At 34.2% G+C, this 20,000-nt stretch overlaps 1 protein-coding gene across 1 annotated transcript in view; it reads left to right on the top strand.

The window, feature by feature from the left end:
- The window catches only part of LOC137643294 (sushi, von Willebrand factor type A, EGF and pentraxin domain-containing protein 1-like), a 310,342-nt gene that overhangs the window by 208,092 nt on the left and 82,250 nt on the right, over positions 1-20,000 (top strand). Inside the window, 1 exon segment of the mRNA XM_068376133.1 lies at positions 13,358-13,442. Within this exon segment, the coding sequence (XP_068232234.1) occupies positions 13,358-13,442 (85 nt within the window).

A 20,000-nucleotide genomic window follows, 5' to 3' on the forward strand; every position in this document is an offset into this window, starting at 1 on the left:
CAGTCTTTTCTCATTACTAGAAGTGGAATGCCTTCAGTCTTTCCACGGTATTAAAGGTGGAATGCCTTCAGTCTTTCCTCATTATTAAAAGTGGAATGCCTTCAGTCTTTCCTCGTTCTTAAAATTGGAAAGCCTTCAGTCTTTTCTCATTACTAGAAGTGGAATGCCTTCAGTCTTTCCACGGTATTAAAGGTGGAATGCCTTCAGTCTTTCCTCATTATTAAAAGTGGAATGCCTTCAGTCTTTCCTCGTTATTAAAAGTGGAATGCCTTCAGTCTTTCCTCGTTCTTAAAAGTGGAAAGCCTTCAGTCTTTTCTCATTACTAAAAGTGGAATGCCTTCAGTCTTTCCACGGTATTAAAGGTGGAATGCCTTCAGTCTTTCCTCATTATTAAAAGTGGAATGCCTTCAGTCTTTCCTCGTTATTAAAAGTCGCATTCCTTCATTCTTTCCTCGTTCTTAAAATTGGAAAGCCTTCAGTCTTTTCTCATTACTAGAAGTGGAATGCCTTCAGTCTTTCCTCGTTATTAAAAGTCGCATTCCTTCATTCTTTCCTCGTTCTTAAAATTGGAAAGCCTTCAGTCTTTTCTCATTACTAGATGTGGAATGCCTTCAGTCTTTCCACGGTATTAAAGGTGGAATGCCTTCAGTCTTTCCTCGTTATTAAAAGTCGCATTCCTTCATTCTTTCCTCGTTCTTAAAATTGGAAAGCCTTCAGTCTTTTCTCATTACTAGAAGTGGAATGCCTTCAGTCTTTCCTCATTATTAAAAGTCGCATTCCTTCATTCTTTCTTCGTTCTTAAAATTGGAAAGCCTTCAGTCTTTTCTCATTACTAGAAGTGGAATGCCTTCAGTCTTTCCACGGTATTAAAGGTGGAATGCCTTCAGTCTTTCCTCATTATTAAAAGTGGAATGCCTTCAGTCTTTCCTCGTTCTTAAAATTGGAAAGCCTTCAGTCTTTTCTCATTACTAGAAGTGGAATGCCTTCAGTCTTTCCACGGTATTAAAGGTGGAATGCCTTCAGTCTTTCCTCATTATTAAAAGTGGAATGCCTTCAGTCTTTCCTCGTTATTAAAAGTCGCATTCCTTCATTCTTTCCTCGTTCTTAAAATTGGAAAGCCTTCAGTCTTTTCTCATTACTAGAAGTGGAATGCCTTCAGTCTTTCCTCGTTATTAAAAGTCGCATTCCTTCATTCTTTCCTCGTTCTTAAAATTGGAAAGCCTTCAGTCTTTTCTCATTACTAGAAGTGGAATGCCTTCAGTCTTTCCACGGTATTAAAGGTGGAATGCCTTCAGTCTTTCCTCATTATTAAAAGTCGCATTCCTTCATTCTTTCCTCGTTCTTAAAATTGGAAAGCCTTCAGTCTTTTCTCATTACTAGAAGTGGAATGCCTTCAGTCTTTCCACGGTATTAAAGGTGGAATGCCTTCAGTCTTTCCTCGTTATTAAAAGTCGCATTCCTTCATTCTTTCCTCGTTCTTAAAATTGGAAAGCCTTCAGTCTTTTCTCATTACTAGAAGTGGAATGCCTTCAGTCTTTCCTCGTTATTAAAAGTCGCATTCCTTCATTCTTTCCTCGTTCTTAAAATTGGAAAGCCTTCAGTCTTTTCTCATTACTAAAAGTGGAATGCCTTCAGTCTTTCCACGGTATTAAAGGTGGAATGCCTTCAGTCTTTCCTCATTATTAAAAGTGGAATGCCTTCAGTCTTTCCTCGTTATTAAAAGTAGCATTCCTTCATTCTTTCCTCGTTCTTAAAATTGGAAAGCCTTCAGTCTTTTCTCATTACTAGAAGTGGAATGCCTTCAGTCTTTCCACGGTATTAAAGGTGGAATGCCTTCAGTCTTTCCTCATTATTAAAAGTGGAATGCCTTCAGTCTTTCCTCGTTCTTAAAAGTGGAAAGCCTTCAGTCTTTTCTCATTACTAAAAGTGGAATGCCTTCAGTCTTTCCACGGTATTAAAGGTGGAATGCCTTCAGTCTTTCCTCATTATTAAAAGTGGAATGCCTTCAGTCTTTCCTCGTTATTAAAAGTCGCATTCCTTCATTCTTTCCTCGTTCTTAAAATTGGAAAGCCTTCAGTCTTTTCTCATTACTAGAAGTGGAATGCCTTCAGTCTTTCCTCGTTATTAAAAGTCGCATTCCTTCATTCTTTCCTCGTTCTTAAAATTGGAAAGCCTTCAGTCTTTTCTCATTACTAGAAGTGGAATGCCTTCAGTCTTTCCACGGTATTAAAGGTGGAATGCCTTCAGTCTTTCCTCATTATTAAAAGTGGAATGCCTTCAGTCTTTCCTCGTTCTTAAAAGTGGAAAGCCTTCAGTCTTTTCTCATTACTAAAAGTGGAATGCCTTCAGTCTTTCCATGGTATTAAAGGTGGAATGCCTTCAGTCTTTCCTCATTATTAAAAGTGGAATGCCTTCAGTCTTTCCTCGTTATTAAAAGTCGCATTCCTTCATTCTTTCCTCGTTCTTAAAATTGGAAAGCCTTCAGTCTTTTCTCATTACTAGAAGTGGAATGCCTTCAGTCTTTCCTCGTTATTAAAAGTCGCATTCCTTCATTCTTTCCTCGTTCTTAAAATTGGAAAGCCTTCAGTCTTTTCTCATTACTAAAAGTGGAATGCCTTCAGTCTTTCCACGGTATTAAAGGTGGAATGCCTTCAGTCTTTCCTCATTATTAAAAGTGGAATGCCTTCAGTCTTTCCTCGTTATTAAAAGTCGCATTCCTTCATTCTTTCCTCGTTCTTAAAATTGGAAAGCCTTCAGTCTTTTCTCATTACTAGAAGTGGAATGCCTTCAGTCTTTCCTCGTTATTAAAAGTCGCATTCCTTCATTCTTTCCTCGTTCTTAAAAGTGGAAAGCCTTCAGTCTTTTCTCATTACTAAAAGTGGAATGCCTTCAGTCTTTCCACGGTATTAAAGGTGGAATGCCTTCAGTCTTTCTCATTATTAAAAGTGGAATGCCTTCAGTCTTTCCTCGTTCTTAAAAGTGGAAAGCCTTCAGTCTTTTCTCATTACTAAAAGTGGAATGCCTTCAGTCTTTCCACGGTATTAAAGGTGGAATGCCTTCAGTCTTTCCTCATTATTAAAAGTGGAATGCCTTCAGTCTTTCCTCGTTCTTAAAAGTGGAAAGCCTTCAGTCTTTTCTCATTACTAAAAGTGGAATGCCTTCAGTCTTTCCACGGTATTAAAGGTGGAATGCCTTCAGTCTTTCCTCATTATTAAAAGTGGAATGCCTTCAGTCTTTCCTCGTTCTTAAAAGTGGAAAGCCTTCAGTCTTTTCTCATTACTAAAAGTGGAATACCTTCAGTCTTTTCTCATTATTAAAAGTGGAGTGCCTTCAGTCTTTCCACGGTATTAAAGGTGGAATGCTTTCAGTCTTTCCTCGTTATTAAAAGTCGAATTCCTTCAGTCTTTCCTAGTTATTAAAAGTGGAATGCCTTCAGTCTTTCCTCGTTATTAAAATTGGAATGCCTTCAGTCTTTCCTCGTTATTAAAAGTGGAATGCCTTCAGTCTTTCCACGGTATTAAAAGTGGAATGCCTTCAGTCTTTCCTCGTTATTAAAAGTGGAATGCCTTCAGTCTTTCCTCGTTATTAAAATTGGAATGCCTTCAGTCTTTCCTCGTTATTAAAAGTGGAATGCCTTCAGTCTTTCCACGGTATTAAAAGTGGAATGCCTTCAGTCTTTCCTCGTTATTAAAAGTGGAATGCCTTCAGTCTTTCCTCGTTATTAAAATTGGAATGCCTTCAGTCTTTCCTCGTTATTAAAAGTGGAATGCCTTCAGTCTTTCCACGGTATTAAAAGTGGAATGCCTTTAGTGCTATTTTGTTAAGGGGAAGGCCCAAACGATATGCTGAGGTGTACCTTGACAATCAGATTTGTTACACTAATTATTTTTGGTCAATGGTGTTATGAAAACCCTGTAAGGGTTGTGATGGCCTACCGGAAACGTCCCTGCCTGGTTATTTCCTTGACTAGGATTCGAGATCCGCTCAAGTTCGAAAGTTTCTTAAGTGTCTGGAACCTCACCATCCGTGTGATCTAAGGAGGGGTTGGGATTGGGGGATCCTGTTGGTCTACCTGCATAATCAGTAGCAGCCATTGCCTGGCCTTCCCCGGTCCTAGCTTGGATGGAGAGGGGCTTTGGCCGTTGAACATATGTATATATGGTCAGTCTCTAGGGCATTGTCACTGCCCCTTGCCTGTCCCATTCATGAGCGACCTTTAAACATGATTGAATATAATTTATAAAAAATTTTATCGTCTAATAGGCACTGCAACTTTACAGATTTAAAAAAGAATAAGGATAAGTTGAAATGATAGAAAATAGCTCCCTTTGTCCCTCTAGATGGGTCAGTGTTATTGACAATGCTTGAATTATTCCAGATATACCAACATGGTAAGCTCATAGTACATTAGATATTAATTATAGTTATAATCCTTAAGAGGTGAAGTCATTTTATAGATAAGGTATTCTTGCGATATTCATCTTCGACATTTACTTCAAAAGTTTCAAATCTCATTGTTTCCATTAAACAAATGGACTTCTAAGGTTGGTGGAGCCTCAGTTTAATTTTTTAATTCTCTTGTTTACACACATGGGTATTGATACCTCTATTACATGTCGATATGGTACTCGACATAGATAAAGAAATATCAACAATAACAACAAATGCAGCCGATTCTAGTCCACTCTAGAAAAAAGGCATCAGACATGTCCTTATTCATGACTGGGGTTTGGCCAGTTTTTATCACCACGCTGGCCACTGCTGATTGGTGATGGTGGGAGACTTTTATATGAACGCTCATAGCAAACCAACCTAGTATGGGTGGCCCTGACTATTACAGATTGCTGGTCATAGCGATACGCAAACCCCTCACCACATTAAGATATCTCCGCCTAGAAAGAGTTTATATATATATATATATATATATATATATATATATATATATATATATATATATATATATGTGTGTGTGTGTGTGTGTGTGTGTGTGTGTGTGTGTTTGTGCGTGTATGCATTATTGCTTTTGCTGTGTGATTTAATATTAATAAGAACTCTTCGAGATTACGTTAACATTATCTCTGCAGATTTTGCTTTACATTATAACATATACTTAACATACTGTATATGCACACGATCTTTTGCAACCCTTCTTTTTCTAATATATTGAGCTACGTTTATCTTGACTACATCCCTTCAAACTTTCCTAAGAGGTATATTTTTACCTTAGGCATACACAAGTGTATACAGTTGTAATCCCCTATATCGGTGTCCTACTATCACCAGGACTCAAGGACAATAGCAGTATTGTTGCTTCTTCCCTAAAAAGTATCCTGTCGTAACTGACGGAGGGCGTATTTGTGGCAACATAAATCCGATAGAAAACACGCCAGAAAAAATACCAGAGTGACATCTCGTAGATATTGCATCCTTACTTCGTATGGTTTTTGAACAGTAGTGGATAGTGGGTTTTTTTTTTATTCATGCATATTTATTCAAGACAGTTATGGAGTATCTATTGTGGTAGCCAGGGGACATAGCTGTTTTTGCAAATGTCTTTTTTTTAATTGTTTTTGTTGCTATCATATGTTATTATTATTATTATTATTATTATTATTATTATTATTATTGCGTAAACTAGTATGCATGTATAAAATATATATATATATATATATATATATATATATATATATATATATATATATATATATATATATACACATATATATATATATATATATATATATATATATATATATATATATATATACATATACATATACATATACATTCATATATACAGTATATATATATATATATATATATATATATATATATATATATGTGTGTGTGTGTGTGTGTGTGTGTGTGTGTTTATGTATTTTAAAAGTACATGGTTATGTACAATTATTAATGGAAACCATAAAGAACTAAAACTCTTGTAGCTTTCTTACGCTTGTCATATATATTTGAATATTTTCTCTTGCGAAAATCTAGTATTAAACAGACAGTGTAATTCTTTGAATACGCAGATATCATATTAAATCAGGAATTGTAAGTACGCCATAGAGAAATGTTTGTCTTTTAGCCATCCAAATTGTTAAGTGCCTTAAAATTTTAGTTTAGATATTAGATATTCTTTTACATCTTCAGATGTAAGGAGTAATAATGATAATAGACGTAAATTAATTGTATGGATGATTGTATGCCACAAAATTGTTCTTCTTTCTCAGAAACTTTGCCAAATTCATCGCACAGCTCGTTTCCGTTTAGTTTAGGTTCATCTATATGTTGTAATTCACTTCTTTAAATGGTATCTTGAACTATCTGTTCAGAATCATAACGTGGCCTTTCAAGTTCATTTCCAAGTGAATTATTTCAGCTAAAAACTCATCATGATAATCATAATGAAAAAAGAAATTAATGGTAATAATCCATATCGCTGTAAATATCAGCAAAAAGAGAATTACATCAATAGAAATAACATCATCAGTAATAGAATTATCACTAGCCATATACAGTAGTCCCCAATACACCACGCACAGTTACCAAACATTTCAATTACTACGAATAAACATTAATCAAATCACAGCTTTCGCTTTGCTCACCAATATCATCCCAACGACATCACTGTCCGGACGTCTGGGAAAAGTCTATTTAATCAGCCAATCAAATTTCTCTTCAAGTACCTTTTTTTGTGTGTCTCTCTTCGAATGTGGGAAGTAAATCGTATGTCAATAGATTCCGAACTTTTGCGTTGTCGCCTCTATTCCTGATGGCGAGAGTTTGGTGGCATCGGGACGTCTTCATTGTATTAGTTTGACGAGTTCACAGTAAAGATGGCTGAGGAGAGTCGGGAAAAGGGTCTACAAATACTTAAGTTTGGTACGAATCCCCTTTTCTCTCTCTCTCTCTCTCTCTCTCTCTCTCTCTCTCTCTCTCTCTCTCTCTCTCTCTCCCCCCCCGTTAGGTACGATTCCCTTACCTCTCTCTCTCTCTCTCTCTCTCTCTCTCTCTCTCTCTCTCTCTCTCTCTCTGTGTTAGGTACGATTCCCCTTACCCCCCCCCCTCTCTCTCTCTCTCTCTCTCTCTCTCTCTCTCTCTCTCTCTCTCTGTTAGGTACGATTCCCCTTCTCTCTCTCTCTCTCTCTCTCTCTCTCTCTCTCTCTCTCTCTCTCTCTCTCTCACTGTTAGGTACGATTCCCCTTCTCTCTCTCTCTCTCTCTCTCTCTCTCTCTCTCTCTCTCTCTCTCTCTCTCTCTCTCTCACTGTTAGGTACGATTCCCCTTACCTCTCTCTCTCTCTCTCTCTCTCTCTCTCTCTCTCTCTCTCTCTCTCTCTCTCTCTCTCTCTCTGTTAGGTACGATTCCCCTTACCTCTCTCTCTCTCTCTCTCTCTCTCTCTCTCTCTCTCTCTCTCTCTCTCTCTCTCTCTCTCTCTCTCTCTCTCTCTCTCTCTTGTTTTGACACATTTTGAGGACTAATAAATGTTTCACATAATAGCAAGTGTCAGTATGACTGATGTGACGTGTTGACTGAATTTTATTATTCACATTGATATAGAAATTGAAGGGATTTCATTTACGCATGGACGTTATACCTGCGTTAGTATTAATGTTTATACTATTTTCTAGGTATTTTGTTTTGTAGTTTTAAATATATGCATTAAAAAACTCCTTAGTATTTATTGTTTTGTCATGTTTCAATGCACTAGTTTTATTTCTCAGTTTGTTTTGATCATATAATTTTACTGTTGTTTTAACAGTTTTTTTTTCCCTATAATTTCCACGTAGAGAGGAGAACTTTACGAATCGGTTTCAGTATCGGACAGATATTTGTTTTCTTGTGGAAACCTAGGTATTGTGTATTAATTTCCATAGTTATTTTATGATACGTAATTTGGTACAATTTAACAATATCCCTTTTATAATAAAGAGCGAGTGTCTGGGTGTGTATGTGTGTGTGTATATATATATATATATATATATATATATACACTATATATGTATATATATACATATATACATAGATATATATATAATGTATATATGTATATATATATATATATATATATATATATATATATATATATATATATATATATATATATATATATTTCCTATCACACGAACGGCAACCACTCGGGAAACAACAATCTCCCACCAATTGCCCAAACTAGGGTATTGTAGTTAGGAAAGGGAGACAGGGTGGGAAGGGTTGAATTTGTGTGTGTGTGTGTGTGTGCATATCTATCTATATATTTAGCCGTTATTTTTGACGGGTCGCGTACACTAGTAATCAAGAAATCCCATGATCCAATTGCACGTCGCCAGTTATTGAAAACTAAATCTTAACTGAAATTTCAGTCTCAGATTCCACTATCATGTATAATATGTATTTGAAAGTGGAGTAATGGAAACTAATAAAGAATGATGTAAGGTGGGTTCTGAGTTAGGTTGGAACAAGCTGTGTTTACAAATGGATAGCTCCCAGTGGCCTGATTTAATCCATTTGTGTTAGGAACCAAACACCCAGATATTCCTCTCATCGCTGTTTTAATCTGATTTACTTATAATTTTTCTGTAGTTTATATTCAGCTCAATGTTATCTTTCAATACAAACAAAAATCTTCTGTTTCTCATGTGTATCGTGGTAATCCCCTCTTCACCCTGCTTTTCTTACCACATCTTCTCTTCTTACTAGCTTAGCCCTACATATTTGGCTGGTTTTTTTTTTCTAATGCATTCACAACTTCGTCCTCAGGTAATTATGTTGGATAATCACATTACGTATTTTTGTTTGGTTGGTTTATGTGCGACAAGTTCACAGCTTTTTCGTCTGTATTTCAAAGAAATATAATTGAATCTTCACATCTGCTGTACAGTACAGTTAATATGAAATATTATCATTTAACACGTGTTTTATAGATATCAATCGTAGCCGTCCGATATGAATCTGTTAATGTTTAGCGCATATAACATACGTCAACCATCGGACTTCAGTTAAAGTAAATTTTTATTTTATTTTTATCAACGCTCCCTTTGAAAAAATGGAGATGAGAAACTGCATATAACTTGTTCTGTAGGTGTTTAGATATGAGTAAGGACTTGCCTGAGGCCTTTGTCCTGCAGTGGACTAGAACGGCTGCATTTATTGTTGTTGTTCTTGTTGGTGTCTAGGTTTCGAAGAATATGTTTTTGTGCTTGTATTTACGCGTATTACAAGTGCTTGTATAATAATTTTTACGTAGATTTGTGCTTATATTACAATAATAAACAAGCAGTTATTTAGGAATGTGTATATAATAATGAATTTAATCTTAAAGGGCTTTAATTTTAAGATAAAATTTTATACAATGTTTGAAAGCATATACTACGTGCAAACTAATGCTAGTAAATTTTAATGTTCATGATAGATTTCAGTTAGAAAGTACAGTACCCGAATATCTTAACATACTTCGTGAGAAGATGTTGAATTTTAGTGATAAAAAGCAACAAGATTATATAACGATATTCTTACACTTTTCAAATAAACGCTGGGTCCGGTTACAGTTGAATTATGTAGTCTACTTATATGGTCACAGTATTTCTTGTCAGGAAAGTAATGACCAAAAATGAATTTTTTTTTATTATTTCTGAGTTGGAAATGGTGTATTTAGCTCTTAATAAGGCCGAAACAATAACTTCTGTAGCTGTACGTTTTTTTTAGAACAATAAACATGTCTGACTTATGTGCAAACGAATTTTGAATCCAATCTCAAATTAATGAAATAAAAACGCAGACGGATCATTGAATTGTGCTACTCTGAGGAAATTTTCTAATTAATTTGCTCTTCCTCTGTGGCTTTACTAGTTTAAAGGTTGAAAGGCTGCTCATGAATGGCAGAGGCAAGGGACAGTGACACTGCCGTATCAAGCAGGACAATGCCCTAGAGACTGACTATATCATATGATCAGTGCCCAGTCTCCCTCTCCACCCAATCTAGGACCAGGGAGGGTCAGGCAATGGCTGCCGATGACTCGGCAGATAGTCCTATAGTCTCCCCAAACCCCCCCAACCTTAGCTCACAAGGATGGTAAGGTTGCAGACACTAATGGCACTAACGAGACTGTGCGAGACTCGAACTTCCGACTGGCAAACACCAGGCAGAGACGTAACCAATCAGGCCACCATGATTTACTGGTATTTTAATATTTGTTAATACTTTGATGCCGTTCAAATCGGTACACAAACCGAGATAAACTCCGCATATTTTCCTTCACTCTCCTTTACTTGACCGTCTGTACCGAACGTGTTTCATACACGCCCCTAACGGTATTACTTTTTGTTTTATTGCTCGCTCTTCTCTCGCTGATAATAGACCAACCTGTGTATGCTTGCCAACTGATGTTTTATTTTTATTTTTTTTTTGTGACTCTCTTTCCCACAAGTGCTTGTATATAAGCTCGTTGTCTGTTTAATAAAGTTTAGTTGCATTTCTCTCGCCTCTCTGTTATAACCTACTAGCCACCTCGCACACGTCCCATTTGGGTCGGTGTTAAAGTCCCCCCATGATTCTCTATCGAAAGTTATGAGCTAAACCCTTCAAAAGTTAACTTTATATGGAAGGACTAGGGAGGACTATTGAGTGTGTCGATACTTTTTTTTTTTAGTTTAACCGTGGATGTTTCAGCTGAGTTGCGAGGAAAGTTTATCGAGACTCGATACGAGCGGCCTTAGTTTCCTCGTATATTTAGTTCTCTAGGTTCATCTGTCAGCGTAAGTCAGGCGAAATCGATACGGTACAGTTTCCGACTGTCAGCGACGGCATTGTGTGTGACAGCTGTGCCGGACTTATTGCGTTTAACTCGCACTCCTAAACACCAAGAGCTCATACCTAATTGGAAATAATAAAAAAAAATAATTCTGTCGAACATAATAACGTCAGTGTCATTTATGGCGTAGGAAAAGTTTACTCAGTTTATTCAGTTCATGAAAAAAAACTCATTTGGAAAACATCTGAAATAAAAACACACGTTTAGGAGTTAATATTTGCCGATACCCACGCTGCAAATAAAATTCTGTCTATTAGTCTGCCGTGTTAATTCCAAAATGGTTTATACATCCCCGAATGTTTTTAGGTACGGGTTTCCGGCCAAAGGCACTGGAATTGGCGGTGGGGTATTAGAGGGGGGAGAGGGAAGTGGGGTGGGGGGCCGTACGAATAAACCCCGAGGACTCATCACTGACTGGAGAGCTCCAACGTCGCATTCATTTTAATTTTAATTCTTTTTCAACCTGCATTTTTATTCATTCATTCTCTTGTTTTTCAGCATAATAGCTTGTTTGTTACAACTTTAATTTTTATTTACGAAGGAGTTGGGATTTTTTAACAGCTTTTATTTTACCCGAATCCTTTCTGCATGATAAGAGTTTTTTCCCGTCTTTGTTTTCGTTGTTTTCATTTTATAACGAATGGATGGTTTTTTTGTGTTTTTTTTTTTTTCTCTAAGAAGTCCGTTTAATGGTAGATTGTCTTACTTCATTTTTATCCTGATCTGTTTTATGGGTTGTTGTGGCCTGATTGGTAATGTCTATGTCTGGTGTTTGCCAGTCTGGGGTTCGAGTCCCGCTCAGACTTGTTAGTGCCATTAGTGTCTATAACCTTACCATTTTTGTGAGCTAAGTTTGGGGTTATAGGAGAGTCTATAGGTTTGCTGATTCATCAGCAGCCACGGCCTGTCCCTCCCTAGTCCTAGCTTGGGTGTAGAGGAGGCTTGGTCACTGATCATATAATATATGGTTAGTCTCTAGGGCATTGTCGTGATTGCTAGGGCAATGTCACTGTCCCTTGCCTCTGCCATTCATGAGCGACCTTTAAACCTTTTAATGTGTATGCCCTGAGATACGGTGAAAGATGATATGTAGAGAAAAGGTATGGTGGAAGAGGATGCTTTTTAATTTCTAACGTGATAGACATTCTTGTACTTGAAATCTAAATTGATGTACTCAAAACACTGTGTTCTGAAGGCCCATTAGTGTCTTCAGTGGGGACAGCTTTTGTTTAATCGTTGAATTTAAAGTTACGATGATTAATTGCTTGAAAGTAGAGAAACGAAAACTGAATTAAAGTTAGAAATGATCCAGTCACTCAGCAAAAAGGGAGAGGAATAGGAGTTAACAAATCAGGGAATGTAAAGTATACTATGAAAGAATATGAAACAAAACTCATTTAAATTACTATTACTCCAGCGTAAGAGTTGGAGTCTTTCATTACATGACAATGATAATGGTAATGATAATAGTAATAACCGAATCGTGATTATGATTATAATAATATCTTCATGATCGTAGCTTCTTCTTTTGCAATATTTACCATGACGGTTAAAGAGCAGTATCACTGAACTTATTAGGTACAGTTCTTCTGCTCACCTAATAGGGCCTCTACCCTTGACTAAAAGGTCCTACTCAAGGCAGTGGCACTACACCCTAGGGGCCCCCCCCCCCACTGATGACCTGGAGGCTGTTACAAAACAAGGAAACCTCATTCTGTACTCTTATGTAAACTTTGCAACCGAATACAGTTTATCCTCCTGTTCAGAAGTGCATGACCGGATTGGCGAGACATACTTCCACAGTTTCCTTCTAGAATTTAGCTTCAAGTCTGACGGGGAAGTACCGAGTGATGACTTCGCCAGATAGTGTGTTAACAAAATTAGTTTGTTGTGGCTTATATTCTTACCAGAATCTGACATATAAAGTAGAAAATTGCTTAGATCACATTTTTGGAGATTATAGGGAAAAAAATTTATCCTTATCATTATGATTCTGGAATCTGATAGCTCCAAATTAACTCTTTGAGTGCAGGGGTACCCAGCCTTGAGACTAGAAATGGCGAATCAATGGCTCCCACTTTAGCCCCAAAACTCCAGATTCCTAGGTTGGTTTTGAGCGATATCTATAATTATCAAAATCACCGCTGTTAATACCTTTAACTATATTTAATTTTCTCATCTTTGCCCAACTTTTGATAGCACATGTGCCAGGATCCCAACCTTTTTGGGTAAACAGCATATTGCAGTAGATGCTTTTATAATAAATACATTAGAAAAAATTTTGCGTTCGCCAAGTGTGTCTATAAACGGACATCTAAAAATTCATTTTAAAAAAATAACCTTAAAGTCGTCATGTAAATCATCAAACAGTTTTTATCGATTTGTTTAAAATCAAATTCTAAAAATAGTCAATATGACAAACCAAAAAGTAAAATATTTTTATATTTAGTTTTGCCTTGAAATATATTTTTTAACGAAATTAGATAACTGTTCAAATCTAGAAAATTATTCAAATTGGCTAACTAAAATTCCTTTTTTTCTTTTCAGGGATATCACTTAATAGGTCAGGAGATAAGGCAGTGTCAAGCCAATGGCATCTGGACAGCGACTCCTCCGGAGTGCAGAGAAAATTGTAAGTATAATTATTATCTTCTCTCTCTCTCTCTCTCTCTCTCTCTCTCTCTCTCTCTCTCTCTCTCTCTCTCTCTCTCTCCAGTTTCTTTCTGTCCTATTTTCACTTCAAATCTCTCTCTCTCTCTCTCTCTCTCTCTCTCTCTCTCTCTCATGAAATATGTATAACTAGAAAACTTTCCATTATTATATGGCATGTCTTAATCTGGCTTCATTTTGGATCATAAGAATGAACGTTATTATATATATAAAATTATTTTTCATATTTGGTAATATTAATGGATTTTTACGAGAGTACATGAGTCATTTGAAAAGGTGTGTTAGGAGAAAGAAACTTAGATATTTTGAAAATTATATATATATATATATATATATATATATATATATATATATATATATATATGTGTGTGTGTGTGTGTGGGTGTGTGTATATATATATATATATATATATATATATATATATATATATATATATATATACATATATATATATATAAATATATATATATATATATATATATATATATGTGTGTGTGTGTGTGTGTGTGTGTGTGTGTGTTTGTGTTTGTGAGTCCATACACTTAATATTTAGCGATTCAACACAGTCGAATAACTCTCAAGGGCACAATGGATACTTACAATAATTTACCTTAAAGTTGTAAATTAGTAAAATCATAGATTACTGATGTTCAAGTTATATAATTTCTTCAAGAAAAATTTAAATCCTTATGGAAGAAATTCTTGATAAATATTCAAGTCACAGAAGAATATAATTTGAGTTTGTTTTAGCAAAATGAAGAAATAAAAACGAAATAAATTTTTTTTCTTTACAAGTCTGCTAAAGGAAACACTTATTGATATGATTTTATGATATCGATATATCCGTGGTGTGAAAAGAAAGGAATTATCATTTTCTCTTAATAGGAATTAAAAGAATATTTAACTATATATTTTGTTTTTACTTTTTATTTAGCAATTGCTATTACTTCCATTATATTAATTGACGTAAATGTTTTAATACTTTATGGAAAACCTGGTTTTAAGGGTATGGAGTCTCAAGGTTAATTGCCTAAGCAGTAATAAGAATATTTTAATTGTCTAATTTACATATCAATAAACATTTAACTGGTAAACAGCTTGGTTACATGATGGGGAAATATGCAAGAGTTAAATTAAATGTGGTTATGAAATATATTACTTGAAACTATTGTATTTATTTTTATCTTACCATTGGCCTTCTCGTTTTCATAAACCTAGAATGTATCTAGTAGCATAACTAGAATAAAATTCACGTATGTCTGTCTATTTGTGTTGATATTTGTAAGATACCAAAGAAGGGAACAAATTGACACATACAAGAAACAATTGCATCGCCTCTGTTTCATGCTTTAATTTAAAATATTTAATAATCAAATAACACCAGTTACCGAAGTCGTTTAATTTCGTTTAAACCAATCGTCAAAATACGTATCGAAGCCTATACAACGTATTATTGTTATTGTTGTTATTGTTATTATCGTCTGTTTTCCTTTTATTGATATTAATGTTATCATTGTGAACTTTATTTACACATAACGTCGGAAAAAAATCAATAGTAGGCCAAGCAGTCTTCGTCAACATACAGTAGCAACTATACAAAAATACAATAATAGACTATGTAAATAAAACTAAATGCCATTTATGTACTGGATTATCAAGGTAATTTTAACATAATTATAACATTTAAATTACTGTGTAATATATAAATGACTCAGGTGAGACCCACAAGAATTTAATAAATAAAACGTTGATCCTGTTCAAGTAAAGTCAATAACGAGCAAAGATAAAATAATTTTTCATGCCTGAAGACGATCAATGTGTCTGAGACTTTTTCAGCTTTCTTTTTTATCCGCCAAACTTCAGAAGTTTGGTGATGGAAAGATAATTCTTAAAGAGTTCAATTTCGGGGAGAATACTGTTCTTTTCAAGATGCTTCTTAAAAAGTACGATCTTGCCACGAAACCTTTGTTATTAGAGGATTGGTCCAAAGAGTAAATAATTTTTTTATGAGTTTCTTCGTAATAAAGGACGTTTATAGTAAACTGAAACTAATATTAGTCTTTGTAAACAACTTTTTAGACTTGAATGTTTTAGAATAATAATCAAAGGATTTTGGTCCCAAACTTTCTTTACAAAAAAATTTGAAATAATTTTTATGAAATTGTCTGTGGGAGGAATACTTGTTAAAAGAACTGTTTTTGCAAAATATTAGGGATTTTTATGTCCAAACTTTATTAATAGGTAGAGAATTTTCTCCAAAACTGTATGATGTTGTTTTGTGAATATCCGTTTACGATACATTTTTCTTTCTCTTTCCATGATATCCAAAAATACTTTGAGCGTGAAGTTAAATCAGGTATTTGCCATGTGTTGAATAAATAAAATTTTGCAGACGAAAAAATAGATTTCAATCACAGAGTGAAAGAAAGCGAGATTGTTTCATATATATATATATATATATATATATATATATATATATATATATATATATATATATATATATATATATATGGATATATATCAACACAATATCGTGCTCAAATAGAAATAAATTTCTACCTCATACTCGAGATCAAACTCTAGCCCCTTCTAGTTCCGACTTCTTTTATGGCGTATGGTGCCATGGTTGGAAGCGACCTGGCCTTTCATTAGAAGGGGCTAGATTTCGATCCCAAGTATGAGGTAGAAATATATATATATATATATATATATATATATATATATATATATATATATGTATTTATATGTATGTATGCATGCATGCATGCATGCATGCATGCATGATATATATATAGATATATATATGTGTGTGTGTATATATATAATATATATATATATATATATATATATATATATATGAATATATATATATACATGTATATATGTATATATACATATATATATATATATATATATATATATATATATATTTATATATATATATTTATATATATATGTATATATATATATATATATATATGTTTATATATATTTATAATTATATATATATGTATGTATGTATGTATGTATGTATGTATGTATGTTTGTATATATACGTGTTTATGTATGTGCACTAATATACGTTGATAAAGCATAGTCCAGTGCCTAACATGTTCATCTCATGAGTGAACTATCCTTGACTCTAAGCCCGAAAAATTGGTAAGTTTAAAGACCACTCCCATTAAATCCTATTGCTCCTTTTGTTGATCTGAGTAGGGAAATGGACGGATCAGTACCACAATAGCGAAAATCCTTTGGCTGGAAACCCTATCTCAAATTACTTTCCCTGAACCAATCGTCTAACTCCGTTTGCAACTACCATCTCGGAAGGGAGAAAGCGTATTGTGAAAAAATCTATTAATCACATAGATACATATCCAGTAAATATATATAATGTAATATATATATATGTATATATATATATATATATATATATATATATATATATATATATATATATATATATATATATACATCAAGGTATGATAGGAAAATAAAATGTTTAATTCAGGCTATTGACATCATCAGACGATGTCAATAAAACGTGAAATTTTACCGGAGCTGATACTTTCGTCTTATTGTCGTCATCATATATATATATATATATATATATATATATATATATATATATATATATATATATATATATATCTTGTTCTGTGGTCTAGAAAGCACTAAGTGATAGTTCAGGATCGTGATATCTATCAACCGATATCTTCTCTTGCTCTTAACTCGAACAACAATTTCCACTCGGTTGCAAAAGCACTTTGGTGAAATGCAAATATTTAGCCATAAACACACATGACATAGAATTTTTTCAAAGTTGGAAAGAACTTACCCCCAAGGGTGAATTGTTTATAAGAAGTGCATTTGCCCAGGGCAGACCAGGGGAAGTACACTTCATAAGTCTCCTTTGGGTGTAAGTTGGTAAAGTGAATACCGTATTGATAGATATTTGTGGTATGATATTAAAGAAAAAGATTATCACAAGTGCCATAGCCTCTGTACCACGGTCTTCCACTGTCATGGGTTAGAGTTCTCTTGCTTGAGGGTACACTCCGGCACACTATTCTATCTTATTTCTCTTCCTCTTGTTTTGTTAAAGTTTTTATAGTTTATATCTATATTTTAATATTGTTACTGTCCTTGGAATATTTGATTTTTCCTTGTTCCTTTTCCTCACTGAGCTATTTTCTCTGCTGGAGCCCCTGGGCTTATAGCATCCTGCTTTTCCAAGTAGGGTTGTAGCTTAGCAAATAATAATAATAATGATAAAGTGAATTAGGGGAAAACTATCAGATAAATGTGTTTATAAATGAGCTTGTGCAATTGTGTATGTATGTGTAAGCGTGTGTGCGTTTAACAATTTGTGTAAAGTTCGTATTTATAGTATAGAGTTGTACGTGTACGTGTTTGCAGTTTATGTTGAAATACTTACTAGACACTTATCTTGCGAGAGTGCAAAGAATGTTCCCTGCAGATAACAGAGGTAATGGCCTTTTTTAGCGACTGTTTACGGCCTGAAAGTATGGCTGTGGGTTTTGGGGAAAAATATTTTGCGTGGACTGAAGATTTTTTAAAAATGTTTTTCCCCCAACAAAACACTGTTCAATTCTTTCCCTTTTTTCAATATATTTGAGGCTATAAAGAATACCCAGACTAAGTTTATCCTTGTAATATTATTATTATTATTATTATTATTATTATTATTATTATTATTATTATTATTATTATTATTACTGATGTTGTTGTTATTGGTTTTGGTGGTAGGGTTGTTACAAAATTGTCGATCTAAGAATTATACTTTTAGAATTTGTCAAAATTCACAAAAGGTTCTTCACAGCAAAACAAATTCTCTCTCTCTCTCTCTCTCTCTCTCTCTCTCTCTCTCTCTCTCTCTCTCTCTCTCTCTCTCTCTCTCTCTCTCTCTCTTTTCCTTAGGCCAATTTTCTTCATTGCTCATCACCTAAAACTTTGTGCTTTATTTACTCCCAGAGTTTCTTAGAATGACCTGAAATTCCTAGGAATTGTTTGATGTTAAGTTTTATAGACCAGTTGTAAATCATAGAATAATGTATTAGACTGATAATTTTATTATTGATCTATGGAAGAATGTTCATGACGTTTAGTCCTGTTCAACTCTTAAGAGTGTTCACTTTAAGAATATATTATATTAAAATTCTCATTTTCAAGTTTTATTCAGTGTTACTAGCCAAGAAGCGTAAAAACTGCTTTATTTCCAATTTGAGACAATCAGAATGTGATAAAAAGGGCGGAGATGTTTCTTATCCACATCTGAATTTTCATTACCTAAACTGAATATTACAAAAATGTGCAATTTTCTGAAATCAAGAGTCTACTGATTCAAAGGGAAAAGGGAAACTTCTCTTTCCTGGATTACAAATTCTTCTTCAGTTAGAAATTCATATTTAGTTAAGGCACAAATTCAAAACTTGAATTGAACAGACAATAATTTTATTTCATAAATGATCATGATGAACTTTCAACTCATAACAATAAAGTGTTTTTCATCAACAAAACACGGTAGTCGTTTGTAATCCGAGAGCATAATTATTGCAAGACAACCTCTAAAATTCCTAAATCATTTCAGTTATTTGCAAGGAAGATCAAGATGCCTCCTGTCCTTTAGGTAAGTGTTATAGAGGTAAACAAAACTTTCTCTCTCTCTCTCTCTCTTTCTCTCTCTCTCTCTCTCTCTCTCTCTCTCTCTCTCTCTCTCTCTCTCTCTCTCTCTCTCTCTCTCTCTCTCTCTCAAAACAAATCCAACAGTCCTCTTGAGGATTCAGGAGGTTGTCTTCCACTTGATAGAGGAGGTAGACTGTCGAAGGGACAGAATAGTAATATAGCACATGTGATACACAGCTTGTTGTTGATTAATGCAGTCTCCCACCACCACCACTATCATGACAATTATTTCTTTGGTATAACAGATCTATTTGTAGAGTTCACTTGCTTGAGGGAACTTTTGACACACTATTCTTTCTTATTTCTCTTTTCTTGTGTTTATAGTTTTTATAGTTTATATATAAAAGATCTATTTTAATGTTGTTACTTTTATATAGTTTTTATAGTTTATATATAAAGAATCTATTTTAATGTTGTTACTTTTATAGTTTATATATAAAAGATCTATTTGAATGTTGTTACACTTCTTAAAATATTTTATTTTTAATTGTTCATTACTCCTCTTATAGTTTATATCCTTGTTTCTTTTCCTCACTGGACTATATTTCCCTGTTGAAGCCATTGGGCTTATAGCATCCTGTTTTTTCCAACTAAGGTTGTAGCTAATCTAGTAATGATAATAATAATTATAATAATGGTTGTGATGTTACCAGTTTGCGTAGCTCTTCTTTAACAATGCCCATATCTTCCCCAAATTGAACCACTCCATTGTTATTTGTTTGCCTTTATGTTTGGTGTGTGCTTTGCCATAAGTTAGTGTGCTTTAGTTTGTCTGCATGGTTAGCCTCTAGCCCTGATAGTAATTTTCACTTGC

The sequence above is a fragment of the Palaemon carinicauda genome, chromosome 6, assembly GCF_036898095.1.
Source record: "Palaemon carinicauda isolate YSFRI2023 chromosome 6, ASM3689809v2, whole genome shotgun sequence".
NCBI classification, from domain to species: Eukaryota; Metazoa; Arthropoda; class Malacostraca; order Decapoda; family Palaemonidae; genus Palaemon; species Palaemon carinicauda.